The sequence below is a fragment of the Falco naumanni genome, chromosome 1, assembly GCF_017639655.2.
Source record: "Falco naumanni isolate bFalNau1 chromosome 1, bFalNau1.pat, whole genome shotgun sequence".
NCBI lineage: Eukaryota > Metazoa > Chordata > Aves > Falconiformes > Falconidae > Falco > Falco naumanni.
In genome coordinates, this window is record NC_054054.1 from 89,089,486 (window position 1) to 89,116,473 (window position 26,988).

At 45.1% G+C, this 26,988-nt stretch overlaps 1 protein-coding gene across 2 annotated transcripts in view; it reads right to left on the bottom strand.

The window, feature by feature from the left end:
* BCR (BCR activator of RhoGEF and GTPase) overlaps positions 1-26,988 on the bottom strand; it is a 104,769-nt gene that overhangs the window by 13,898 nt on the left and 63,883 nt on the right. For both annotated transcript variants that reach the window (XM_040604544.1, XM_040604554.1), the window contains exons 5-16: positions 26,137-26,244; positions 24,375-24,435; positions 23,379-23,431; positions 22,897-23,037; positions 13,421-13,542; positions 12,046-12,214; positions 10,558-10,677; positions 9,535-9,610; positions 8,870-8,974; positions 7,976-8,050; positions 6,991-7,088; positions 6,184-6,315 (exon numbers count right to left, since the gene is read on the bottom strand). In XM_040604544.1, coding sequence (XP_040460478.1) covers positions 6,184-6,315; positions 6,991-7,088; positions 7,976-8,050; positions 8,870-8,974; positions 9,535-9,610; positions 10,558-10,677; positions 12,046-12,214; positions 13,421-13,542; positions 22,897-23,037; positions 23,379-23,431; positions 24,375-24,435; positions 26,137-26,244 — 1,260 coding nt within the window. The remainder of the gene's footprint in view (positions 1-6,183; positions 6,316-6,990; positions 7,089-7,975; positions 8,051-8,869; positions 8,975-9,534; positions 9,611-10,557; positions 10,678-12,045; positions 12,215-13,420; positions 13,543-22,896; positions 23,038-23,378; positions 23,432-24,374; positions 24,436-26,136; positions 26,245-26,988) is intronic.

Consider the following 26,988-nt stretch of genomic DNA (forward strand, 5'->3'; position numbering starts at 1 on the left):
ACAGTGGGATGCTGCCAGCACACACATGCTTTCCTGTTGAATTGGACCGGTTCCTGTAGGTGCAATTCTGGCAGAAATTCCTGAAGACCCCTTGCAAAGAATAGTCAGTAACCAGTAGCTCCCACATTTTGGGAGTGCACAGAGGTCCAGGAGGCCAATGGGCAGCAGTACTTCAGTGCTTCAGCAAACCCAAATAACAGTCTGCTTGCCAAGAGAGTTTGCTTATAACTCTGGCGGAACAGATCCGCCCCCGCCTGTGCAGCTGGCCAAGGTCCCTACATGTTGGCCAGAACCTAGGCTGTTATTCCCTGAATTTCCGTGCTGGAAGTTTGGTTTCTTTCAACAACTGCATTCCTTCCCAGAATCAATAGGAAACCATTTCTGAAGTGTCTGGTTTCCTATGAAGAACAACCATGCTCAGTATTTCTGAAAGCTTGATCTCCAGCTGCCTAAATAGTCATCTCATTAAGCTGCCAAAATGGCCCTGCTGATAGACACACTCACAGCCAATCCTTCAGCTCAGAAGCAGTTTTCCATATGCTTTTAGAATGGAGTCACCAAGAGTGTATTATTTATAGCAAGGAGAGACTGCTTAAGATTGAAGGGGAAAGAGGGTTTTCAGTATTTGCCAAAAATGTTAAAGAGATCAGCAAGGTCCAGTTACAGTTTATTTAATCTAACAGGTATTACTGGTCATGTCTCAGTGATGACCAGGGAACTACTACCACAAGTAGCTGTAATTAGCAAGTAAATAGCTGTTAAAAAGTACCAGCCAGACAAAGTCCTGTTCTGTCTCAAGAGTGAGTATCATAAGGTTACAAAGGACTAGCAAAAGCAGTGTGCTGGAGCTGAGAGCTCACAGAGACTCCTCCTTGCTGAGTAACTACTGGAGCTGATCAAGGATGCGAGCGTACCTGCTGCTACCTCTTGCTCCCTGACCTCTGAGCTCCATTGCAGGACTGGCAGGACCCCCACACTCCCCACCTGCTGTTGGACAACAGCTTGTACAGAATGGAGACAACTAAGGAGAACAAGCACCAGGAAGCAGGTTTGACTGACCCAAGGCAACCCTGCATAAGTCGCTGTCAATAACAACAGCAATTAAAAAAAAATAAAGTCCAAGCCCAGGTGCTTTTTAAAGAACAAAGCAAAATGATGGAAGCTAATAAAAAAGCAAGTTTGACTAAGCTCTCAGCAACACCGAGACAGGAAGATCAGGTCTAACAGTCTGATAAAGTCACAGTACGAAATAACAGCGTCAACAGGAAACTAAGAATGTCAGTTAGACTTTGAGCAAGCTTTCAGTCTTGGACCCTACAAATGACTGACCTTCTAAGGCCAGCAAGAGCAACCCAGGGAAAGGGAAGCCGTTGCAGACAGGTTACAAAGCAGACTGAAGGCAGAGTGAGTTAGTGAACGTGATGCTTCAGCACAGAGAGGGCCTGTGACACAAATGGGGTCATGCTGTCTTCTGGCCTGATTTGGAGATCAATGACCTGGAAGGAGGAACACTGAGTAGAAGAATGAAATCTACAGACAGCGTGCCAAAAGGAGGCTGCTCTGAGTGAGCAAGCACATAGCGCTCGTGTTGCCAGCTCAAGCAGGGGGAGGCACTGTGAAATGGCTGCCTCTGCATTAATTTGACAGTGAAATGTACTGCATCTCTGAACATTTCCTTCAAACACTTGCTTGGTTTGAGTGACAAAAGGACCTGTCCCATCTCCACTGACACTGTGAAAAATTGTGCTGTTTCCATGACATGCAAAGAGGACAGACCTGCTAAAACCCTCAGAGACTGTATCTCACAGGCTTGTTTGCACAGTCCCCACCAAAAGCACATGCTGCACGGGAAAATTAGAAACAAACCAGTTGGCCTTTACTTCCCCAGCACCTCCAGTCCTCTTGTACCTTGTTCTTTGGCATTTGCAGTGACAAGCTACAACCCCAAATTTACTAACGAATCAAGCAAATGCCCCTCTGTACCCTGCAAAAACCACAACAGAACAAAGCAGCTCAGCACCACAGGGATTTCTGAGTGCAGGTCTCTGGCCCTCATAGCAGCTTAGCACTGAATTATGGCAGACAATGAGCGTCTAGCAGTCAGCAGGGGCTCAGCATGCAGAACAGAGTGGTGAGGACCTAGGAAAAAGGTGAACTGAGGGTGCTGGTCAACAGCAAATGCAAGCTAGGCACTAAGAAGGGTGTCTGTGCTCCACCTTAGGAAACCACCACAGAGCATTTGATGATTTCCCCCACCCCCAAGAAAAGAAAATAAAACATACAGAAAGATGTAAAAACAAAGAAGCAGCAGTGGAAATGAAATGGCTGGGAGCAAGAACTGAGGCAATCTTAAGGTTAGTGTATTTTATGCTATTTATTCATATTACTTCCTCCCTTCGTTAAATCTCCCTGGCACCTTTACACTCCATCAATTTTTAATTGTAACTGATGTGACATACATGTTGTCAAGTCTCACTGCTGCTGGAAACTCCCACTCCAGCCATAACCCCATTTTTCTCAAAGCTCCCCACTGACATGTTAATCTTTCCCGCCATCACCCTTTAGACATGACCCATTGCCTTCTTCACTTCCACCCTATTTTCATTGCTGGGATACTGTTCTGCATGAGCAAGCTGTTTAAATGAACTCGGGTGTGTAAAAGGTTTTCTGAATTGATGCTTGGGAGGTACAGCATGCGACAATCTGTTTTACATGGAAAACAACCTGGATGTCTGAAATAGCCATGTGCACTGCTATGAGACATCCCAGACAATTAAGCTGATAAGAGTGATTGTTTTGCATGGCAACAGAGGAATGGTGTTGCGCTGCTACCACAGAATGACTGATCTAAGGTCATATCCTCTCCGACTTTCCAGCACTGCTGTGAGGGAGAAGCAAATGGTTTGCCTGAGCTGGTCATGCAAGAAAAAAAACACAACAACAACCCCCCCAAAAAAACCCCAAACAAAATCCCAAAACAGCAAAGGAAACAGCATTTGTAGGAGGCACCAACTGGAGGAGATGGATCACAGGATGAAGTATCAGTTTACTCATCTAATTTGTCCCCAAGTCCTGTTTTGCTGACACATGTGCCCACTTAAATGCAGAGTCTCAGGACCAAGCAAAAGGCGGCTACACTCGAAACATGTGGATATGCCTGCCACATGAACTGCAAAATTCAAAGAGCAAAAGGGCCTGCCTCCCAAGTGCCAAAGATGGATTGCAAGGTAACAAAAGAAAGAAAAAGAAAAGAAGGGGAGGGTGGGAGGGTGGGAAGAGAGAGTTTAAAATGAGAGGAGCTGACACTCACAATTCAACTAAGCCTTACGTTTCCTCCTATAAGATGATGTCCATTTCTTTCTCCCCTAAGCCTGCCAGTAATTTCAGTTTCACAGTGTACCCAGGAATGGCACCTTCTCCCAGTACTTCTCATGCCTGAGATGTAACAGAAGCCCCAACCATGCACGCTGGGTAGTTAAACACTGCACATTCAGTGCTGCCATTCCCAGAAGGTCTGATGAGAGCTTCCCTTGCACATTTACAGGAGGTTCTCCCATATTAAAGCCCCCCGGTTTTATTTTTCAGGGATAAAACTTGCAGGCTGGCACGCAATGAATCTCTTGCATGTGGCTATAAAAACAGGTAAATAAAATATTTCATAGGAAAAGAAAATATGAGCAATGGGAGCTATTAAAATTGCTGCCCATTCCTGGAAGTTTCTGACCACATGGACCAATTTCCAGCCTTCCTTCCTGCAGTGCCATTATCTAACAGAGATTTAATAAACATGTCACAGCCAAAACGGTCCTCGTCTCCTTGATGCATTGTCTTCATCACTGCAGCTCAGAGGGTTTGGTGAGTCAGAAATCCCAGTAGTGGGAAGTTGCAGATTTACAATAATACATGACTTAACAATACACTGCAATTTAGCCAACACAGAAATTTCCCTGTTTTTATCACAGGAGGATGTAGACACGACTCTTGATGTTCCCAGAGTTTTTAACTAAAAAAACCTCATCCAACTTCACAGACTTCGCTTTTCCACGAGGCAGACTTTGGCTGAATGATGACAATACAACAACAAAACAGAAAGCCCCACATACACTAGCAACTCTAAAGTAAACAAAATTTAATGTAAAAGCACCTGGAAAATCCTGAAAGAAAATTACTATAAAACCAGTGACTGGAAAAGATGCTGAAAGCATTAATACAGCTAACCTTCAGCCACAGGTTGTAATTTGATTTTGTTGTTGCATTATTATGATTTCTTAATAGAGAAATGGTATAAAACTAAACCAAAACAGAAACCTTTAGTAATTCTTATCCACCCCAAAATCTTACCAGACTCTCTTATGTTATTCTCTTTGCAGTTATTCAATACTGTTAAATTAAAAGGTATGTGTGATAGGACAAAAATCACTGAGAATTAAGAGGATGTTCTGAGAGTTCAACAACTTTCTATATGAATTGCAAGGGGGATTTACTGAAAGCAAGAGATCTTTCACATTTGCCTTTTACAATACAACAGAATGCAACTTCTGCACATTAATCAAAAATTATATTTTTTCCCCCAACTTTTCACTTTTTAGGCTTCTCTAAAAGAATCAAGATGTAATTAATATTCAGGTATGACTAAGAGTATTTTTACTTATTAACTTCAGTATAAAATGTTTTAACAGAATGTACAACTGCTGTGCATGAAAATGCCTACTACTGTGAAAAAAAAGCGCCTGTTAAAAATTTTACAGTATTTTATCATTTTTTATCATTTTTTTAAATCATTCTATGTAAAATACTTGAAGAATTTAGAGGGTCAGTGATTTCAAGGCTCTCCATTATAAGCATAAAAATCTCCAGGGCATTTCAGGGCTGAAAACTTGCTCTTTTGTAGTTGCTCAGCTCCATAGAAAATAAGCTTTTGTTACCAGAAGGGACATACAGATTCCTGGTTAGCCTAAAACATATATAGGAGGCATCTTTTACTAGCATTTATTGATTTCTAAACATATTTTTTTTAAACACCCACCATGCATTTGGTGACAAAAGCTTTCTTTGAAAACGCCACAGCAGCCTCAGGGCTGCGAGGAGGGAGGGAAAGGAACAGGCCTAAGGAAACTCATTCAGGCAGCAAACCCTTCTAGAGTAAAGGTGAGATATGATCCTGCAGGCTGCCCTCGATCAGAGCTGCTTCTGAAAAATGGCCACAAATGGCCTTGGCTGGTGTGAACATCACTCAAATGTTGCAGAAAGTTGTCACCCATAGCAGTGATGAAGAGTCAAGCATAAATGGAGGAGAACTGGTGGTATTTTTCAGTGTGCCAGAAAGAAAAGGGAAAAAATAATATAAATGGGTAGGGTCTCTGCTCTGTACAACAGCCAGTCCAAGACAAAGAATGTGTCCTCAGAGTAAACATTTTAACACCCTCCCAAAGGTGTGGACAGACAGTGCAACAAACTGGAAGAAGAAGAGGAACATACGTTTCTTCACATCGTCCTCCCCTGATGGCCTGATTTCTCCTGCATGGAGCTTTAACACTTTATCACACAGCAGCTCCCTGAGAGCAGCAGCCGTTTACAATCACCTCTTCACCTCCCCTATTATATTACAAATTTGCCACATAAACAAAGTGTCCCATGCTGATTCTCAGTGGTAGAAATCTCTCTTAGATGCAGCCTGCTGTCACGGACACTATACTCTGGACATGGCAGTTATCAGGACAATAAGCCTGTCCTCCAAGGCCTTGCTACACATTAATCAACTTCCAACACATACAGAAGGTAGCATTTCTTCCACATGATGTACAGAGGGGATAGCGTATTCATTGCTTCCTCTTTTGTCACAAACGGAGCATCCTCAACAGTGCCCAGTGACAGTGGAATTCCTATATACTGTGCTGGAAGTTTTGGAGTTAAGAGGCAAATCAGAGATCAAAACATAAATTTCCATGAAAAAGCATCCATTCCATAAGGGTACTGAAGTAGGAATAGGGGACAAGGCAAGAGGGAAAATATCTGCTGACTTCCCACCTGTGATTACGCTGTATACCTCACTATCTGGAGAAAACTCTCCAATGCTGAGACAATCAGAGAGCAGAAAAAACCCTCCCTGGTACACTCCAGGATTCAAAAGTCCTGTTACGTTCTGCAGTGAAGGTAGCAGCAATGAGTTAAGCACAGTCTTACCTGGATCTGTCCTTTCCCCATTATGCGATCTGTACTCTCTCCATCCTCTTTGGTGAGCTTAGTTTTGTTGTAGCACTTCTCATAGCACAGAATCCGCAGAGTTTGTGAGCCCTCCAGCTCAATCTCAAACTCCTGCAGGGCACCAGGAAAAAGCAATGAATATATTGCGGCAGGATGCTAGTCTCTTAATAATCAGTGTAGTCTCCTTAAAGCTCATCAGGAGGGAGCACTAAAGGACTGACCAAAACCTCCTCTCTAATGGAGCTGGTCCAGAACTAAACTGAAATTGTATTTTGTATGTATAAGTGGTCAAATTGGAGACTGAGATGGTTGACCCTTTAGTCAGATTTCACTGAGTTTCAGCAAAGCATCATTCAAAGGAACAAACTCGCCCACACTCCTTGTATTTAATTTTGCTCCCTAGCAGGTTTGAGCTGACTATAAAGAGGCAAAATGCCTATAGCTAATTCTTTCCCCTCACAACAAATAAACAAAACCACCTCCTTCTTCAACATTTTCACTTGTGCCTTTAAAAAAATAATCAAACATGCACCTGTTTACATGATAAAATACTGGACAACACTAATTTGTACTGAAATGTTTGTTTAACTACAGCTAATCCAAGAAATAAAAGCTTTTGCAAGCCCTGACAGCCATAAGAACCTGGCATAAAAGTGTTTTCTGAGAGGCAGCATATGCAGCACAAATGCTGAGCATGCAGAAGTTCTTCCATTTGAGGGTTTTCAGCCCATCATGCGTTGACGTTTGGCACACGGAACAAATCATGTTAAGAAAAATACAACCCACCTCATTCCAATTGGGCTCCGTGGTGTCTCTGTAAACTCTAGTTTTAGCCTTGTTCACAAAATACCCAAAAGAATCCACTTCTAATGTGCAGTACAAATCTGAGGAGGGGAGACAGGGACAGAAACTTTAAAAATTTTTCTAGAATCTCCTAACTTGCATTAATCGCCTTCAGGGTGTGTCTTCATTTGCATCTTCTTTGTGTTAGTACCAGCAACACTACCCAGCACAAATATCATCTGGTGTTTCTGAAGAGCTACTAATGAGCTGTAGACATCGCCCCTATTTGTAAGTTATGTTTTAATTGATGTTAGCCAGCACCTGGGAAGCCAGTGGTTCAGCAGGAGGAAGGCTAACAGAAATCATGTGCATCTAGTTCACTCCTTTCCTCCTGAGACTGCACATGCAGCTTAGATAAGAATGGGATCCCCAGCCACATGGCTATGTAAAATTTGCAGCTTCTCCTAGATTATTCTCATCAATGGCTGAGAAGCTTGTTTCTTTCTACAGATGTCCTCTTCACTCTATTTTTTCACCTTTCTTGATCTTTCTGTCAAATCACTCCCCTGAATTTTAACACCTGTTTCTTCACACCAAAAATTCTGGATGTCAGAGCATGCTTCCCATTCTTCCATTGCAAAACCAAATACAGTTGAAAGAATTCAGGATAAGGGCTGACTTTTATCCAAAACCGTTGGGTAATTAGCAAACAGTGCTTAAAAAAACCCCAAAAGACTAGGCCTAAAAAATAATGCTTCGTGCTTGATCCTTGCTCCTGATCTTTCTGCAAGTTAATAGTTAAAATAGCATTAAAAAATTACATTCCCTGAAAATCACACCAATGCCCTGATTTCACTTCTAGTTCCCTAAATCACCTCTCCTCACCATCATCCCCTCCAATCTTAAACCAGTACATGCCCAACTGTCACAGCATCCAAATTATCTACCCCCTATCAATACCTCTGTATATTACAGAACTGCAACTCACTTGAACTTTGCTTGAATCCTGTGGCAGAGTGGACAATGACATTCAGGAATCCATAGAGACCTGGGGATTCATCATCTGTACAAAAGACCCAAGGAATTTTGTTACGTTCACAGAGAAGCCAAGAGCGAAAGATAGAGTGATGAGATTGATATTACACGTGTTAATGAGCAGAGGGTAAACTGTCCCTAAAAAGGATGGCAGGAGCATGCAATCTAGCTATTTCAGCAAAAGAGAAGACTGTTCCAGGTTTAGTGTCGGTTTCACCTGTAATGCCTTCTGGCAACATGTGGCTTTTACAATGATTTCTAGGGTCAGCAAGACAGCATGGAAGAAATTCAAAGGAGAAAAAGTAAAATACAGAGGCTAAGTCTATACTAGTAGATTAAATAGTAATTTAGAATGGCCTCTGACACAATTTTGGTCAACTAGTGTTCTTCCAAAGGATTCCTAGGCATAGTTCAAAGGCGTTCCAGGCTAGGACCCCAACAGGCACTTCAATTCCTTGGCATGATGGCTGCATGTGAAGACCATTTAATAGTTACTGAATATATGTTGGAAGATGCCCAGGAATAGCTTACTACTTTAGACGCAACCATATAATTTGGAGCTTGTATTTTTATTGTGGAAGCCAGTAATATTGGGATGACAGATTGTTCTTTTTCCTGCTGCTCTCTTTTTGTACGCTATCATCTACTTCAAGTAAACTACACAGGTTGGGTACATATATTCTCAGCTTTTGTTTTATAGGAACTCTCAATTTGTAACTCATTACCAGGCTGAAGCCTGTAGCAAAAAGAAACAATAAAAGCAGTTCCAAGAGAAATACACAAAGGCAGGCAGAGGTAGTTTTTCACTGCAGCTGTACCATGTGAAAGCATAAACCAAAAGTCTCACCTTCCTTATTGATAGTGAGGGGAATGTTGTGGACTGTCTGAAGCTTCACACAGGAGTTTGTCAGCATCTGGAGCTCTACCGATGTGAGTGAGAAACTTTTAAAGCCTGCCAAGGAGATTTCAAAGAGGGAGGAATTAAAATTCAAAGCAGAGGCTGGATGCATACTCCCTCATTCAGGGCATATGTGGGGTAGCTGCTCCCTGGGCAATGCTCAGCAACAGCACCATGGTGCTCAGGTCTGTACTGCTGCTGCAGCCCAGCTCGATTGAGGGCATACTTAGTTACTCTTCAGAGTAAAAAGACTCAGGATGGTTCACAGGAAAGAAGGGGAGCTCTTATTTTCTCACAAAGCCAAAAAGCACCCGTGCCTAAAAAAGTAAGTTTCTTTGGACCGGAGCTAGGTAAAAGAGTGTAAGTGTTCCCTCTGCCTGGAACTGTACAGAGCTCTGACCTCTACGATAAATGGGAGAATCTCTCCACACATTTCCTACACGTTGCTGTAAGCAAAAGTCCCCCAGACAGGCTCAGATATGCAGAGATGGAAGACATCCATGCTGTGCTGTGGATTTTAATGCACATCTTTTTTTGGCATCCTGATCCTCTGGACTCCTGCTCTCTAATAAGACCATGGTGTTTCTACCAACGCCCAGCTGAGGGACACTCACATTTCTTCTGCTGTTCCCGGATGTTCTCCCTCCATTCTGCCCTTTCATAGTCCGAAGAAATGAGGAACGTGTAACTCTAGCCAGGAAAACAGAAGAAAATGGGGTATGCATTAGCCTGACCGACCACTGAGAGCAGGCCTGCCTGCCTTCCACCCTCCTCCAGTGGAAATTGTTGGATATACTGCCCTTCTAGCATTCCTGCCAGCTGCCCTACATCACAGCTTTGTCAGTGACAGGCAGGACTCGGGCAACGTGCCTTCCCAGCAATGTGCCAGTGGTACCAACACGGACTCCTGCAGTCAGAGCTTTCACAGAGCTCCACCCTGCAAACAGCAGCTGCATCAACTGGCAGCATGAGGTCCCATGGCAGCAGCTCTGGGCTATTGCTCACAACAGTTGCACCAGGAAACCCAAAAGCCTCCAACACAGGACCAGAGCAGACACTGATGCAAGCTGAGGAAGCAGGGACTAGCTTGTGGATTTTCACTGAGTAGTAACAGGACCTTGTGGGATTCCTTTGCCATGTGCATGGAAAGGCCACAGTGACAGGTTACAGCACTGCCAGAGCAGAGGATACTTCTAGCTTGCTGAGCATCCCGCTGCGCTAAAGGAGATTGTTCACAACCATTCGGCACCCCTGGTGCCAAGCGCACCCTGCGGTCCTAGGGAGACAGCCCTGAGCGCGCTAAGCCTTGAACTTGAAGGGGAGCCTGGAAGGCAGCTGCTGCAGAGCTTTATCTTAGGTGAAAAGACCCATTCCTATTGCTCTGCCAGGGCAAGTGCTGAGCTAGGGGATTAATTTCTAATGTTGTTTTTTAAATGTCAGTGTTGCACACAAATTAGTCATAGCCTTACAAGATGTTGTCAAAACCTTTGGTATAGCAAGGATTAGGTGTGTGCTGCTTGGAAAGTGCTTTCAGGCCAGATAGCAGAGGGCATGAAGACCTTGTACAACAGTGTATACAGACACACCCACCCCTTGACCTCTGCCTTTTACACTGAGGGACCAGAAGAGCCACTCACCTTGCCATTGCGATTGTGTACCCGGAAGGCCATGCTGGGAGACATCAACAGTAGGAGGGATTCCTGCTCTGAGAGCTTCTTTTTCAACCTCTCAATGACCTTGCTGCCTTTATTGGCCCTCTGAAGGGTGGGAGAGAGTGAGACAGAGGGCACAGGTCATTCTCCAACATCTGCCCCCATTTACACTGACAGACATTTTAAGATCCAGTGTCTCTTCCCTCTGTGAGTAGTCAAATGGCCCCAGGCAGGAGAAATGCTGTCCACAGGATCCACAGGGCTCCCAGCTGCTCAGGAAGATGTTACCTGCAGTTATCTCTACAGTCAGACTTGGCTCCGTTCCCCAATTCCAGCTGCCCCAGATGAAGGTGCAGAGGTGTGTGACCACTGCCCCAGCTACACTCCTGTTCCAGAGGCTGCAGCAGTATCATGTCACTGCGCAGCCATAGCACTGCCAGGTCCCCCACAAGCATTCTTGACCAAGGAGGCTGCAAGGATCTTCTCTAGAAGCTGCCCAGAACTCTCCCACTCACCACCCACTGATCCATTTTCAACAGAGGTCAACTAAACCCAAGGTTCTTCTTAGATAAAACCCAATCCCAAACCCAGCCATGTATATTACTTGGCACTGATGCACCAAAGCGTGTATCTTGACACCTGCATCTTGTGAGTAAGAAGTTTCCACATGGTGTTCCTCCTAATATCTTACTTTTCCCAGGAAGCCCTCTTTGAAAGCCTGCCAGGACAGAGAGGCAGAAGCATGTTCTTTTAAGCACGGGGGATGGTCTTCTCACGGTACAAGCAATGTTATTCATATCCTGTTCTACATGCCAGTAGGCTTTCAGTTTTCAAACTTATTTCTCTTTTGGGTTCTAGGAAGGTTTGGAGTCTAACCTCTGAGAAAATGTCTTGCAAGCAAAGAGAAGCCTGGGCCAGAGACACCATATCTATGTCAGACCGCCCAGTCAGCACAATTAGTGTTCTCCATGCATTTGCTGGTGCTTTGACACCAGTGAAGTCAGAAAAAGCTTCAACAGAATAACTGAGCCTGCCAAAATTCAGAAGTACGTGGCTTCTGACCAAAATCACTTGCAGGATCATGCTTTAATGGCCTGAAATTGGGATGCCACACTCCCAGTCCTCCTTGTGTCCACAGCGTAAGAGCCCTATGCTCCACATGGATGCTCAGGGACAGCAGTCACAGGTGGCTCCATGCAACAAGAGAAGCTACTGGGTACAACTACAGGGTCTTTTTGTTTCTACCTGCTCACAGGACACCACCATTCAAGCCACACACTAGGATGAGCAACGATGGGCTACAGAGCATCTAGATATCACTGAGAAGAGGGCAGCACCACAAGTCTCTGCTGTGCAGCCTGTTTCAGCATAGTCCCCCTGCTGTGCAGCTCTGGGAATACCGCTTCTGTCAGCACCTCACCTCAGCAGAGACACCGAGTCCATACTTGGCATGGAGTGCTCAACTCCTTTTACCTTTTCACGCTGGATGTCATTCTTGATCTGGGATATCTTGATTTTCATGGCATCCAGTTCCTCATCCGGCACCAGTGGGATATTGGGCACTGCCTCAGACTCATCCACCATTTGGAAACTAAGGTCAGTGAGTGGGATGTACCATTTGCAGTCATATTGCTGGCTTTTTCTGAAAGACAGAAGGTCCAAACCTTTTACTATTACTGGTGGTTGGCAGCACCCACTCCCCCTTCCCACAAGTTCTTCCCCAATATAGTGCATAAGATACAGAAATGGACACAACTTGACTGTGACTCCCATGCGGAAAAAGCCTAGTAAAGGGCTGCTTTCCAACAAAAACGCCTAGAAGGCCAGTACAGCACATAACAAGGCAACTTGTTTTTTGTTAGTTCTTTTCACCCAAAGAAAAAACAACATTTTTTTGCAAACCCTTTCCGTGCTGCGTGCTCTCCCTTTGAAGCCTCCGTGGAGGTGAAGTTCAAAAGCCATGTTATGCCTCTGACCTGGCTGCTACCTATGATCTAAACCCAGGTCTCTCCTGCCTGAGCTAGGAGGGGCAAGTGAGCCAATACATAAATCCCTGTGTAACCCAACCAGAAAAGAAAAACTACAGCTCATAACTGCTGCTCTCCAGTGATTTCACCAGGATAACCAGTTCATTTTTTTAAATCTTTCATGTGATTTTTTTTCCCCCTCCACCCCTCCTGTCAGAAATATCCACTTTGGGGAATGTCCCGCTCTTTTGAAGGTTCATTCCTCACAAGCATGTGCTTCCCCAGGGGCAGCAATAACTTTTTGCTTGAGGAAGGCAAGAAGATGAGAGGGGTCGCCCAGAGCAGAACATTCACCAGATGAAAAGAAGCCCTGTTTGAGGCAGGTGTGTTGGTAAAGGTTCCTCCCCTCTCATTTGTGAAAAATGCCAACAAAACTGCTCGTACAGTTGCACTTCAGGGTTGACACATAGTCTGCTTATTGTACCTTTTCCATTTTTCTGCAAAACTGTTAACTGACTGTAGTTGAAAGGCCAAAATTCACCTTAGCAACAAAAGAAAGTGAAGAATGTCACCTATTAAAACAATGGGCATTAGAAAAATGAATGGCATTTGCCCAGAATACCAGCAGCTACAGCATATCCTGTTTTCCTAGGAAGGCTCGGGGCAGGAGGAGGAGGAATTAACCTTTCCTGAAAGATCAGGGCTTGGCCAAAATCTCATATAACAGCCAATACTATCTTGCTGATCATTCTTTGTCTTTACATCTTGTGGATTATGGTTACAAGGTCTGGAGTATTCATATTCAATTAAAATTGCTGGCTAAACCCATGACTCTGCTGAAGCTGAGGTGCAAAGCACATAGTCCAGTAAGAAAACCTCACCCTCCAATCTGCTTCTTGAGTTTGGCACACAGGAACAGATCAGTAAAAAGAAAGACATGACGTAGCTTGCGAGCCCCCTCAACCAGCTCCACCATGAAACTGTCCTTCAGCAGCTGCCGGTGCTGGTGAAAAAACAGAAAAAAACGTTTTAGTTAGTGCAATATGAGCCCCAGATTTGGCACTGGGGCAATGCATTCCTTAGACATGACTCCTACCAGAGCTAATTGAGTAAATTGGTCTAATTCAGAAAAAAGACTATTAAATGTTCCTTGCTGTAAGCTCTGCTCCCTGCTGCTGCCCTCTCTTCCAGGGGCAGAAATGGCCATGTGTCTCCTTTATTATCTGGTTCTGGGTCAGGCTTCAGGCTTCTCTCTATCACCTGTTCCTGAGGAATGTAATTTATTGTGAGTCATTGCCCAGCTTCTGCATACCCAAGGGCCAGGATCACTGACAGCACATCATCCCCTCAAAAACCAGCAGAGAGCAGCAAACACCACTTTTCTCAGGAGTCACTTACCCAGCCACTGAATTCAGCTTAAACTACCCCACCAGGGAGAAAGAGTGAACGCCTCCACTCCCCATTCACAACAGTAGTTTGTCAACCTTAACAGCTGAATGCCATTGCTCCTTCTTTATTACAAGTGTTGTTAAGGGGTAATTCCTGAACAAAATGTGTATCTAGCTAAATTCTCAGTAGTCCCTTATCAGCTTGTGTTTAAAAAGGACCATCTGGATATGCCCCCACTCCACGTCTACTTAAATCTCTTATATATATATATATAATACAAACATTCCCCAAACCTAGAAGACGCAAAGAAGCTGCACAACCCTAATGTCTTTATTCCTGTTTCTGGTTCCAGGGACCTTTACAACTTCCTAAATAAGAGCCACACGTTGGCAGGCAGAAGCATTGCTTTCTAATTCCCTTATGAGGACTCCAGAGTTGAAAAAAAGGTTGGAACACTGGCACTGAGACAAATGGCTGTATGCTGTTACCAGTGTCCAAGCCAGGAGTTTCAAGCCCTGCTCTATGCCCAGGCCTTCTGCTCTGATGTCATGATCAACAGGACTCTGAGTGCACATCTGGAATAGGTATCTCCCACTAATTTTCAAACAGAAGCCGGGGTATCCAACCTGGGACAAATTTTATTCCCACCCCTATGTATAATTGTCAGCGTTGCCTTGCTGCACAGCCAGTACAAACAGGAACCATCAGCTTCTGCACACATGCTATGGTAGGCTAAGGTATGCTACATATACTGTATATACCTAGACAGGACCATGGCTGGGGATAGGAGAAATCTGCTAACATTGCCCAGTGCTAACCAGCACTCCCTGCTGTCTCACTGTCAGCTTTCTGCAGGCCCACCCTTACACTTGTCAGCACCACTCGCTCCCAGCCTGCAGTATCTGTGTGATCCCCACACTGGGAAATGCATACATGAAAACTGTCCATTTCCAAGAAGCAGCTGTGCTCAGCTATGCAGCTGCATGCAACAGGAAAGTAGTTAACCTGAGCAAGGTCAGGACATCCAAACCAGAACTGATGCCTCAGTTTCTGAGGTTATGCCCCGTGGGTTTTGTTTGCTGCGTGACTTAACAAGCCCTGAACACATTTACTACAGAGGGTGTGGGAGTGCAAACCCCCACGCTGCCTCTCCTTCCGCCTACCATTCTTCCCATCTTGGCTCTCCAAAATGAAAACAAACCACATCAGTCCTGAGCCCAGCAGGCATCATGGCAAGGAACACAAGGTAGAGAAATTCCCTTGCAGATGTAATTCTTGTTTCCACACTGTCCTACAGCACCCTAAACTTCCTGACATGGACTACGAGTCTGCATTTTCCCGTCTGCAGCTGTGCTAGCACCGCAGCTAGCTGTTAAAGCACACAGAGCAGTGTCAGCATCTCACCTTGGTGCTGCCTTCCATTACACAAAGATCCTGGAAATCTGTGAGCAGCAGCAAAAGCTGCACCTTTCCCATACTGACAGGAAGCAAGGTTGCTTCTTAGCAGACTGTCGCACCGTCTCTGAGCAGGAGTCTGCGGAGATCTGGTATCCAGCAGTGATTCAGGCTCAGAAAGGCCTGTACATATGTTAATGTTTATTTTTAGGTGGGCGTGATCCTCCTGGCTTCTTCTCAGTGGTTTTGGAGAGAACGCCTGCCTGCATTAATGTCTCTGTTGCTGATGTGCACTTGTGCATGCCTCCTCCTCCTGCCTGGCAAACAAACCCCAGGTAGGAAACTAGAAACACTGAGCTTTAAAACTAAATAAATAAAGGGGGAGGAATGTTGTCAGCAGCAAAAACACTCTCCACAGCTGCAAAGAATTTCATTTGGGACTAATAATGAAGCAGGGAGAGAGATTTTCTGAACAAGCCAAAACTCTGATCTCAGGTTTCTAGATCTGATGCATATTAATTACGCTGCAAATCAGCTCAGCTCCTCTGGGGCAATGAGAATAGCTGTTTGTTGCCAGCTCAACCTCTGCTCATTGTTCGTAGGTGTAAAGATGTTCTCACAGCTCACTCACCTCTGCTACCCAGCAGGATGCAGCACTGTCCCTTCCCTACCCAGCAGGGATACAGCACAGTCCTGACCTGACCTTCTGCCCCACTCTGCCAGGCACTGGCAGTGTGTGGGGTCAGCCAAGACCCCAGCCCAGCACCCTGCTGAGGGTTCCCAGCTGAAAAATACCCCAGGCTAGTCCAGAGCACAGACTCAGCCCCCATCCTGGGAAGATGTTACTAGTGGCAGAGACAGGCCAACAACATGGCCAGCAACATGTTTCTTCACAGGCAATGGAGGGCATAGCCTCACGAGAGCTGTTGGAAGACTGTGAAGGACTATGGCTCAGCCCTAGATCAGCTACCCTTGTTTTGGCAGTACTCCAGTACCATCATCAAGACCAGAGCATTTTGAAGACACATGTGTCCTCAAGTGAAGGGGAAGCCCATACAGAGGCACTACTGACTGGAAATCTTTGTTTAGGTTAGGCCTCCACGAAGAAAAGAAGAGCCCATCAGTACTCCCTGCAGCAAGGCTACAGTCCTCCCCACATGGCCTGCCTGGTCCAACCAGGTCACCTCTTCTCCTGCCTTCCCAAGTTGCACCTAACCTGCTGCTGCACAGTCCTTGGCTGCCACCATCCAAGCAGACTTGCTCCAAGCAGCCATGCTCTCTGTCCCACATCTCCCCAAAACCCAAGCAAAAAGTTCAGACATACAATGCCAAAACAGGGGTATGATCTTCATACAGCCCATCTGGGACTGAGGTGCCACTCATTTGCACTGAGTTTATTTTGGTTAGCGCTCCTGAGTACAAATTACCCTGACTGACATGGCACACTGCTACCATGAGGCAAAAAGTCTTTGGCAACATGATCTCCCAGAAGGAGAGCTGGGTAGAAAGAAGACAAGGCTGTATTTCCTAAGCTTGACTGGAACGGAAGAGGTAAAAGGGATGTAATCCAGTCACCCACTCAGAAGAAAACACTGAGCTTCCCAGATGTTTCACTCTTCCTATCTTCTTGCTCATAAGCTAGTTGGGAAGGTCTCCCTTCAGCAAGCAGCAGGGGGGAACTGCCACAAAAGCAACCAAGTACCTGGGGAGGAGAGGACAGGAAAAAACATTTGTGGATCAAGTCAGGAAATCTCTCCTCAGAGGGCTGTGAAGCTTGATGTTAGGTCTACCAGCTTGTCCTAGAAAATAGGACTTTCATTAGGGCTGGGCACAACAGGCATGCCCCAGGCTGCTCAGCATCAGTGGTGCAGAGGAGGAGCACTTCCAGCAAAGGGTCACATCCTTTGCTGCAAATGATTCATCTTGCCAGGCGAGTTCAGCAGGTCAGAGGGAAACAATAAAAGGATTTCCCAACTGGCTTACCAGATCCCTGCCAAATCCCACAGTGAGGGAGCACAGGGCACCTTCCCAGACCTCACAACATGAGTCAGCCCATCCTATGTCACCCTGGGGGAGCCAGCAGCCCCCTCAGACAGGACTCGTGCTGGTCAGATGCCCTTGTCACCTCAATTCCATAGGTCCTCTCTAGCACTTTAGGAACCAAAGCCAACTTTTGTCAACTCCTCCCAGCCAGGGTTAGCAATAGCTATTCCTTTGGTAGTACCCAGTTAAACAGTGTCTCCTGAAACATGAGGTCTTTTGCCTGGGTGATCCTGCTGTGCATGATATACAATATCCTACATGTGTGAAACCAGCTCTCTACCTTGTCTCCAAAGTAACTCTTTTTGCTAGGACTACCAAAGGTGCTAAAGGTTTCCTAAAATACCCTGAAATGACATCTAGATTACAGAAACACCAAATAAAACATCTGAGAAAACAGAAGCTTAGGATCAGAGTGGCAGTACAGTGGTAGTGACCCCACACACACACAGACAGCCCCAAGACTGTCAGGTGTCCAGCACAGGAGCTCAGTTCAGCTATAGAAAGATGTTCCAGGAGGCCTGGGGGAAACCTTCCTCTTTTGTAACATAAGGAGTGAACTGATCACTGAAACAGAGCCTGGGCTGACTGTTACCTTCAGTGGCTCTTGCAAAGCTCCTGTACTGGTGCAGTGTAAGTCCCAAGTCTCCTTTCTAGGCCCTGCTTTCCTCTGCATATTTTCACCTGCTGCTTCTCCCACGCACCTCAGTGCTCTGGACAAAAGAGCTCTCCCTGTGCTTCATTCAGTGCTTGGATATTTTCTTTAGATTGCCTACCGCTGTCCTCCTCCTCCTCCTCCCCCTGTCAGTAAGCATCTCTCTCCTCTGCTAACAACCTCACGACTACCTGTATACTCATCTATTCGTCCTACAGTGTTTCTGTGCTGTTTGCATATGATAAATCCTGCTGCTGTCACATACTGTTTAACTCCAGGAAGTGTGGCCAGCTTGTGTGAGACACATTACAAAAAGTGGAATTTAAAAATCTACTCAGCCAGCATCACAGCTGTATAAAAGGCCATCTCCTTACTTGTGTGCTGAGGAAAGAGCTCATCTGATGTGGTGACAGCACAGGCCTGCAGCGTGCGTGGGTGACAGCCTGGGGAAGGACTGGAACATGTGTGATGCAGGAGGAGGAGGGTAAAAGCAGGAGATGGATATTGGCATATGCCAGTGAGGAAGAGGTGGTTTGGCTTTCTGCAGAGTGTAGGAAGAAAATTATTCCGTGTGTGTGTATGCGCGTGTGTGTGTTGCAAGACCAGCACTGCAGAATAAAGGGATGCTCTGCCTAGGGAGCTAAACTGGCTGGTCTTTGAGCATTTTAATAGCCTTTCTTTTTTCTTTCCAAAGCTCCTGTCACCAGCTCTCTGACTCCAGCTGTAAGACAGAGTGTGCAGCATCCAAGATCATTTTAAAGTGCTTTATGGCCAACATCTGCCCAAGGCCTCCAGAAAGAGTAGGCACCGGGCCTCAAGCTGCACATGGCTGCCTGTGTCCAAGCTTAGCTCCCAGCTTTTCAGAGGCTTTAGTTTGCACTTCTGCTCTGTTGCAAATGTTGTTTGTCCTTTTCCTTCCCTAGCACACTTGGCCTCTACCAAATTAAGTGGAAGCTTAAGGCAATGATAGCCAGTCCCTTGACCACAGTTTAAAACCACATTTAGAAACATGACAGAACAGCTTCTTCTCTCCAGGGCAAGGGAAAAGGTGCACAGTAGCATAAGCTGATCCAATGTGATCTAGTGAACTTGACCCCAGAAGGAACTGCCTGTCAGCCCTCTTGTGTCTAGAGTGGTTCTCATGAGACAAGACTCTAAGCCACTCAGCCAGCAGAGTGACCTGAAACTCAAAAAAAGCTTCATTTTTAGGCAGCTCCATTCCTCCGTGCCACTGTGGGATCACACAAATACCACTGTGAACTCTTCAGAGAGGGTGGGACTGCATGGCCAGGGGCAAGGCAGAATGGCAGCCACTACCACTCAAGTCAGTCTGAACTGCCCTGAAACAACATCCTGAAAGAGCATTCAACAAAGAGCAGTCAAGAAAGGAACCACCGTCTCCCAAATGAACTCTGCAATTTTCTGCAGTTTCATTAATTCCTGCTTTACAAGAATGGGCTGAATTAGCTGGAAACACAAGCCTTTACTTCTGGCAGTGAAAGACAACACAAGCTCTACAGTCATTTGCATCCCAGCTTATTTAAAAAAAAAAAACCAAAAAACCAACCCAACATGCAGTCCATATAGCTGCTCTGTTAATAAGACTAGAAAGGTTATTAACTCCCTTCCTTCTAGCACATAATAGTGGCACATAATTCACCTCAAAGCATTAATTTTCCTGCTTCCCCACAGGACCATCCCCAGTAGAACCTTAAACAGGTTCCCTATGTAAGCCAAGAGGATAGTGGTGAAGAAGGATCAGCAGTGAGCAAATAAGATGCCTGCTCCATGGTCCTAAGGGGTGCAAGATTCTCTACCATTTGCATTACGAGTCAGAAGGTACAGTGCTGTTCAGACCCCCTTTCCCTCCATGCATTTGTTTGGTTACTTAGAGGGTTGGCAAAGTGGATACCTGCAGATGCTCCATCAAAAAAAAAGTAAAAAAGTAAAAAAGTAAAAAACAGAGAGGTAGAAAGATGGGAAGAACAGGAGGGAGCAAAAGAATGTGGCAGATCAGGCTGAATGGAAGCAGACTCAAAAGCCCAGATAAGTCCTCCCGGCTCCTCTCTGCTGCCAGGTTGGGGCTCTCCAGGCTCCTCTATACTGCAGCCCTAAGCAAACCACAAAATAGAGAAGACTAGCTACAGTCAGCCTGGCAGGCAGCATGGACCAAACTATGTGATTGTAGGCTTAACCCACCAATACCACCTTCCCTGTTGTAGCTTTTTCTGTCCCTCTGGTGAATGGTTTTACTCCCTGTTCCCATCTCCTTGTACTACCTGAAATATTCATTTAGCTCAGCAAATTATTCCAGGTCGACGCATCACAGAAAACTTTCAGTCTCTATGCCTAAGTCGAGAATAGAAAAAAAGCCTACTGAGACAAGCAGAACCATGGGGCTGGTGTGCAGGAAGGCCACCTGACATCATGCAGGAAGACAGCAGGCAGTTCAGACTGAATCAATGCTCCTGGAGCAGGGAATCTCTTCTTGGAAATGGGAGGAATACTGTGCTGATGAGCCTGTACTCTTGCCTGACCTGCGCTCCTCTCCTTAGCAGCCTGTCACTAGGGAGATTAACAACTGGCTGCTTTCCCCAGTTCAAAGCAATCCTGAAAAAAAGAGCCAGAGCAAAAGGCTGGCAAAGGAGATTGACTCCTCCCCACAATGCACTCAAAGGGAAAAGATATTCCACATAAAAGGCAAGGACTGGCAAAAAAAAGATAACTGAGATCAGCACCTAAGCAATACATAAGGGGAAAGGGCTGTTTTCCCTCCTTCCTTTCCACCAAGGAAATTTCAATGGGAGGAAGACAAATAATGAAAAAAGCCATCAAAGCAAGCTGGTGATTCATTACAATAAAAAATGCATTATGCATTGAGAGCAGTCAATTAGGAGATGCAAACTGCACACTGTCCTGTCACCCTAGGGGAAGCACAAGCAAGGCAAGTGGGAGGAAAGGATAAGTAGAAAAGGAAAGATTTACAGGCATAAACAAAACCCAGCTATGACCCCAAGCTGAGTAGCTTGTCGGAAGGAGCAGCCATCACTAACCCACACGTAGTAGCTGGGAACAGACTTGCGTCTCTGGATTACTATGCAGAGAATGAACATACCTACCATCCAGACACAGACTGGTGTCAACTGAGGCATTACCGCTTTGAAAAAACATGGGATATTGGTGCCAAATGACTAAAGAATCCACCATCAGATTTCCAGAGTGGAAGACAAACTCTGGGAAGCATCAGAAGCAAGTCCTTTTCTTCCCTGGCCTCAGTGCCAGCTGTGCGCACTGAGGGAGAGTACAAAGGGTTCCCAGTCCCCTCCAGCACACCCACAGCCCTCTCCTTGGGTACATCCCCTTCCTTCCCTCCCCACATCATAATGGAGACACTTCAGGACCAGTGAGAGTATGAACAGGTCTGCTGAGCCCAATCCTGACAAGGTTCCCCCTCCTGCTTTCTAAGATCTGACAAACACAACACTCCAAAAAGAGAACATCAGGATCATCCTCCTGAGCCTGCCCCTCTGCCTGGGCTCTGACACCTCATTAGGATTCTGCATGACACTTTTCAAAGCCTGTACTCCTCATTGAGATGCTGACAGACAACCGGAGAAAACAAAATGCTCCCTCCCCTGTGAGGGGGCATTCTAGGCTGCAATTTCTGCTATGACTCAATCAGCATCCACTTTAATGAGGCCATCTACTATCGCTGAAGCCCTAGTGACTGATGTCTAAGCTTCTACCTCAGCCTCCAATTGCTCAGCCCCTCCTCTTCTTTCCTCAGCTGCAGACTTCTGCAGTTGACAAAATGAGACAATGAATAAGACTTGCAGGACAAAATGCACCAAATTCCCAGTACTGCAGCTTCCAGCAAATCTTTTGTCAGTTGAAAATCAGTTTAGCAGCCAAAAGCAAGTATGTTTAGCTGACAAGATTTGGGAATACACCATGAAGGTTCATCGTATCTTAACAATCTCCTGGGCTTCATGTGAGATGTTTTTGTACACAATAATTTGGGTCACTTTTGATCAGCCAGTATCTCTGGCATGTTGCCCAATTCCTCTTATACATACGCTATCTGAGCTGCACCTCTCTTCTCCAATCTCCTACACCCTTCTCTTTCTTTAATACTTCTGTCAGTCCTTGCCTTCCCTCATCAGGAAGGTCTGTATTGCTTTCTAATGAAATTATAAGGCAGATGAATTGAGCCCACTGAGGCATACAGGACTTGACCATTGTGTAGTTCTACATCCTCCTTGCTCAACATTGCATGCATGTAAAGGAACTGCACATATTGGAACGTTCTGGGTGTAGTCCAACTCCTAGCAGAGCTGAAAAGAGTTATATTACACCCTTAGGAGTCAATCATCTCCCTCAGCTTCTGCATTCCATTTGTTTTGCTTCCTAGTCCCATTTACAACATTCTTCCTTAGAAATGAGGATGAAAAAAAAAAAAAAAAAAAGAAAAAAAAAAAGAGTTTTAGGGCAAGAATGAAGATTCTGGAAAACAGCTTTTCCTAATCTTTTATGATTTTTGATGTTCCCTCACCTTTTTCCCCTCCCAGGCTTCCTGTTTGGTTTCAGTTTGCAGGTAAGATACAAATCCATTTAGTGCATAGCAATATCCATCGTAGAAATTATATATGACAAATGACTGTAACAGTGCTAAGGATAAAACTCTAATCATATTTTTCCTCTAGGTTTCCAAACAGCAAACAGAGAGGAGCTGTACCACATCCTTTAGAGAATGAGGACACTGCACAAACTGTATCTTAGCAACAAATGAATTAATAGCATAACTTCCTAGTCTGCTGTACAGAAAAGGCACAACCAGTATTCAGAAACTGAGAAAATAACGAAAGCTGGAAGACTCACCTCCCCCTTCTTTACAGTCATGGACTGCCGACGAGGAGTGATCTCCTCATTGATACTGGAGAGGAAGTTCTGTGAGATCCGCAGAGCATCCTGCAGGAGTGGATGATCAGGGTGGCTCACTGGAGTGTGCTTGAGCAAATCCTGACACCAGGAACACAAACAAAGAACAGAACCATGAGCAGCACTGGAAAGCAGAAGGGTCTGAGGGCCCCTAACTAGAGCTGTAGGAAAAGATGCTCCAGCTTCTTATGGATTAAAGCATGGCTCTATCTCTAGAGGAAGAGGATAATACTCTGCCCTTCTTGGTAACACTGATGAAGAGGTAGCGGGGTCCTACATATGGACTCCCCCCGCTTAGTGTAAAGGGACTTATGCAGCATGACAGGTTTATTTTTGCAGTCCTGAAGCTCCATGGAAAATCTGAAGTGTGAAGAAAACAGGAAAGGGGCCTAAAGTTTGAAAACTACCCTTCAGATACTTACATGCAAGACAAGTGTGCTGCGAGTCACTCGATCCACTGGCTTGTATAACAGAGCTGTGGAGAAAAAAAAAAAAAAGGCAGCAGGAACATAAGGAAAAAGTACCTAAATACAGCCCCTACAGAACAACTTGTCCAATACAACTGAATGTACAGGTACAGGTTTATTAACCAATGAGCTGCTGGAAAATCCCCTTCTCTAAGGTTAACGTGCTGCACAGCCAATAAAACACACATGAACACACAGAGGAAATAAACATGCTCCACAGCAAACAGATGGCCACTTGTGAGCACGCCTTGCCAGACACTGGATGAGGAGCACACAAGGTAGTACAGAATACCTGCACGCAGCATGGCACAGTTCCGATCATTCCCTGGCAACATGCCTGGTCCCACAGGTCAGAATCAGGCCTTGCACTCTAAGTTTCCAAGGAGGTACCTGAAAAGTTGACTGTTCATCCCTCCTTCTGGAGTTCAGCATAACACGCTGAGTGCTTCCAAATCCCAATAACAGGCCAAAACAGGAAGGGGACTATCTTTTATATTGATGAGTATGGAAGCTTCTTCCAACACAGATTGTCTTCTACTTCTACTTACTTCTACTATTGTGCATAGAAACAAGCACCATGGAACCTGATCTTGATCAGGCTCTCTAGATGCTACCATAGGGCAAAACCCACATAACAATAACTGCTAGGATTGCATTTGTGCTATCACTGGGTAGCAGATGTTCTCTCAAAATCACAGCAGTCCTTTGGCTGACCTGGTTCTGCCCAAAGGGACTGACGAAGTTTTAAGCTGGGCAGGGACTTCCCCATGAATGCACGTAGCTTACTATGCATCAACTCTGCTACTTAGCAAAAGGGAACTGATTTCCCAGGTAGAGCCAGCAGAGACTCCATAATTTTCCAGCATTTAAAAAGAAAAAGGGAGAGTGGAGGTTTGGCAACAGCCTTCATCCAGTCCTGACAAACCAGTCTCCTTTCCATGGATCACTCACTTTCCAAGGAATTTTTCGTCGTCTGATCTTTAGATTCCTTTGTGCTTCTAGCCTTTAGATTCTAAAAGAAAAAGAAAACCCACATAGCAGATGGTCAATCACCTTGAAATATCACATGGGAATGTAAGAGGCTATCTCCTCCTCCAGGGGAGGGCCTAAGTGTGAATGGAGGACAGTCTTATCACAGCTCAAGTCAGTGACGGAAAAGCGTGCTTTCCTTGGTAAATCCACCATTGCCATGTCACAGGCATCCACACAACTCAAAATAAGCAATTTTCTTAGGAGTGCATATCAGTAGAGATGCAGCAAAGCAGGTAACCACCTACAGCAACAGGGATGGTGGAGTTTTAAAATTACCTGAGGAGAAAGACACATCCATAACGATGCAGCTGTTGTCACAGCATGTGCACACCACCAATAAATAAAGTACAGGATTGGGATTCAGTACCCCCAGGTTATACTTCCTCATACCTGTACGCAGAGCTGGGTGACCTTGGACAAGTCAGTTCTCTTTCATGAAAGAAAAGGAGCAATGCCTGCGACTCCTCCCTCTCTGCACATGGACTGTGAAGCTACATGCATTAGTGTGCTGAGCTCTGAAATCCTCACCAGGACACAAATGCAAAAGCATCACCACCATTATTCCAAATACATCAGATACTAGCATGATTTCAGAATCACCCTTTAGTAAACAGCAAAACCGAGGGATCACATTTGCACAGAGCCCAGGACCCTGGGGCCTTAATCTCTATTCTGTCTTCTAGGGACGACCATAGTATCATCTATACATATTACTATTAATAAACAGGAAAGTCCATGAAATGCATTTTAGCACTGAAAGAAAAGCACAGGGGAGGCTACTTACTGATGAGAGGACACCACTAGAGCACTGAACTGGTCAGGGAAAGGACCAGAACCTGATGGAAATCCTCAGGAAAGGAAAGAACAGAAGACATCTGCACTCCGATGAGTAGTACAGCAGGCAAGTCTTACCTCCCTCGTTTCATGCAAGGAACATGCTTTATTTTACTTCTTTGTCATAAAAATCTAAAGGGACACACAATACTGAATATACTCAGGGTTTTTTTCAGAGCAGTAAATGCCCCTAGTTTTATTTGGCTCTGATTATCCGTTTCTTTTTAAGGACACACATATTAAGTTCATGTCTTTTTGGCAACAGAGTTCTTCCAAGACATAATCACCACAATACAGCCAGTCAATGAGACCATGCACTCTGACACAGGTATTCCTCTTAAAAAGAGGAAATCAGAGCAGCCCAATGAATAATATTATAAACTATGGTGGACACACTTGCTTTTTTAAACAGACAGCTACCCTCTCCTCCTCTCCATGCCAGCGAAGCCTGCAACTCCACTGACAGTCATAATGGAAGCCATTAAGGATGGCTTTTTACACCATAGTCAGCATCATTACTAGCAAAAGAAATATGTGAGAAACTTAAATACAGCTTTCCCTTCTGGAAATGCATGAAGGTGACACAGAGCTGAGAAGTTCAAAGCAATGCCAGTTTTTACAAGATTCCCTGGGTGGGAACAGCACATAAAGGCTGTCTATGTGATAACCTCTATTAGCCCAAAGCATAAATCGCTGTAAGAACATGAGCTGAAGATGTGAGTCTACGTGAGGTCACAACTCCTCCAGAAGTCAGGGCTGCAAAGATACTTGGAGGATAGACAGGAGTGACATAGAAGGATATTAGTCAGATCCAGACAGCTCGTGTGTCTGAATACCATGACATTACCTCAGAGATTTCAGCAAACTGAGCGTTGGCTTGGCAGCATTTCTCTGCTGTCTCCATAGCAACTTCATAGTTATCCACAAAGGCCCGGTACACTCCCAGCTGGCTGGCCTGCAGGAAGCAAAACAAAATTAAATAAACTCTGGGGAAGAAGACAGTTTGGGATGGCCAGCCTCAGTATCTAATGATTGGGTCATGTTCCTTCACATCAAAGAATCACAGGGAATGCTAAGCAGGCCCAGGAAGACATCACTGACCTGTCAGCTTTGCTTAACCAGCACAGGTGCTCCCATGTACCCAGTTCCATGTATGCTGAACAAGTTCACTTGCAAAGGATGTGGAAGCCTGCAAGAATGATGCATCCTTATCACTGCCATCTATTTTTCCCTTCTGAACTGCCAGATTAGTATCTATTAATATTTTAGCTCATTGATGTAAGTGGAGCTGCTGGCTATTTGCCACATAATATGAATCAGACAGGAATGATTCAGCCCAACAGCACAAATGTGACCCCAGCAAGCTATTTGTTAGCTTTTGCATGATGGACACACTAAATCAAACCTAATGCAGATATTAACCCATATTTGCACTAGTGAACATCGTAATAAGGGCAGTGGAGCACTGAAAATACAGAAGAAAGATCCAGAGCAAAATCTGTTTGGAAGGCAGTGACTGCAGCACTAGGTGATGGAAAATGGCAATTTTTCCAGCAGAAGGAATAAGCATTGGTCCAGAAGAAGATGGAACAGGCCTCAGAGTACAGTAATAAGCCATTATTATCACAGAGTCTTAGTACTGGTCCCATTTGCTGACTTAGGAATTGCAGCCAGAGAACGTAAGATCCAGCTCCAGAAA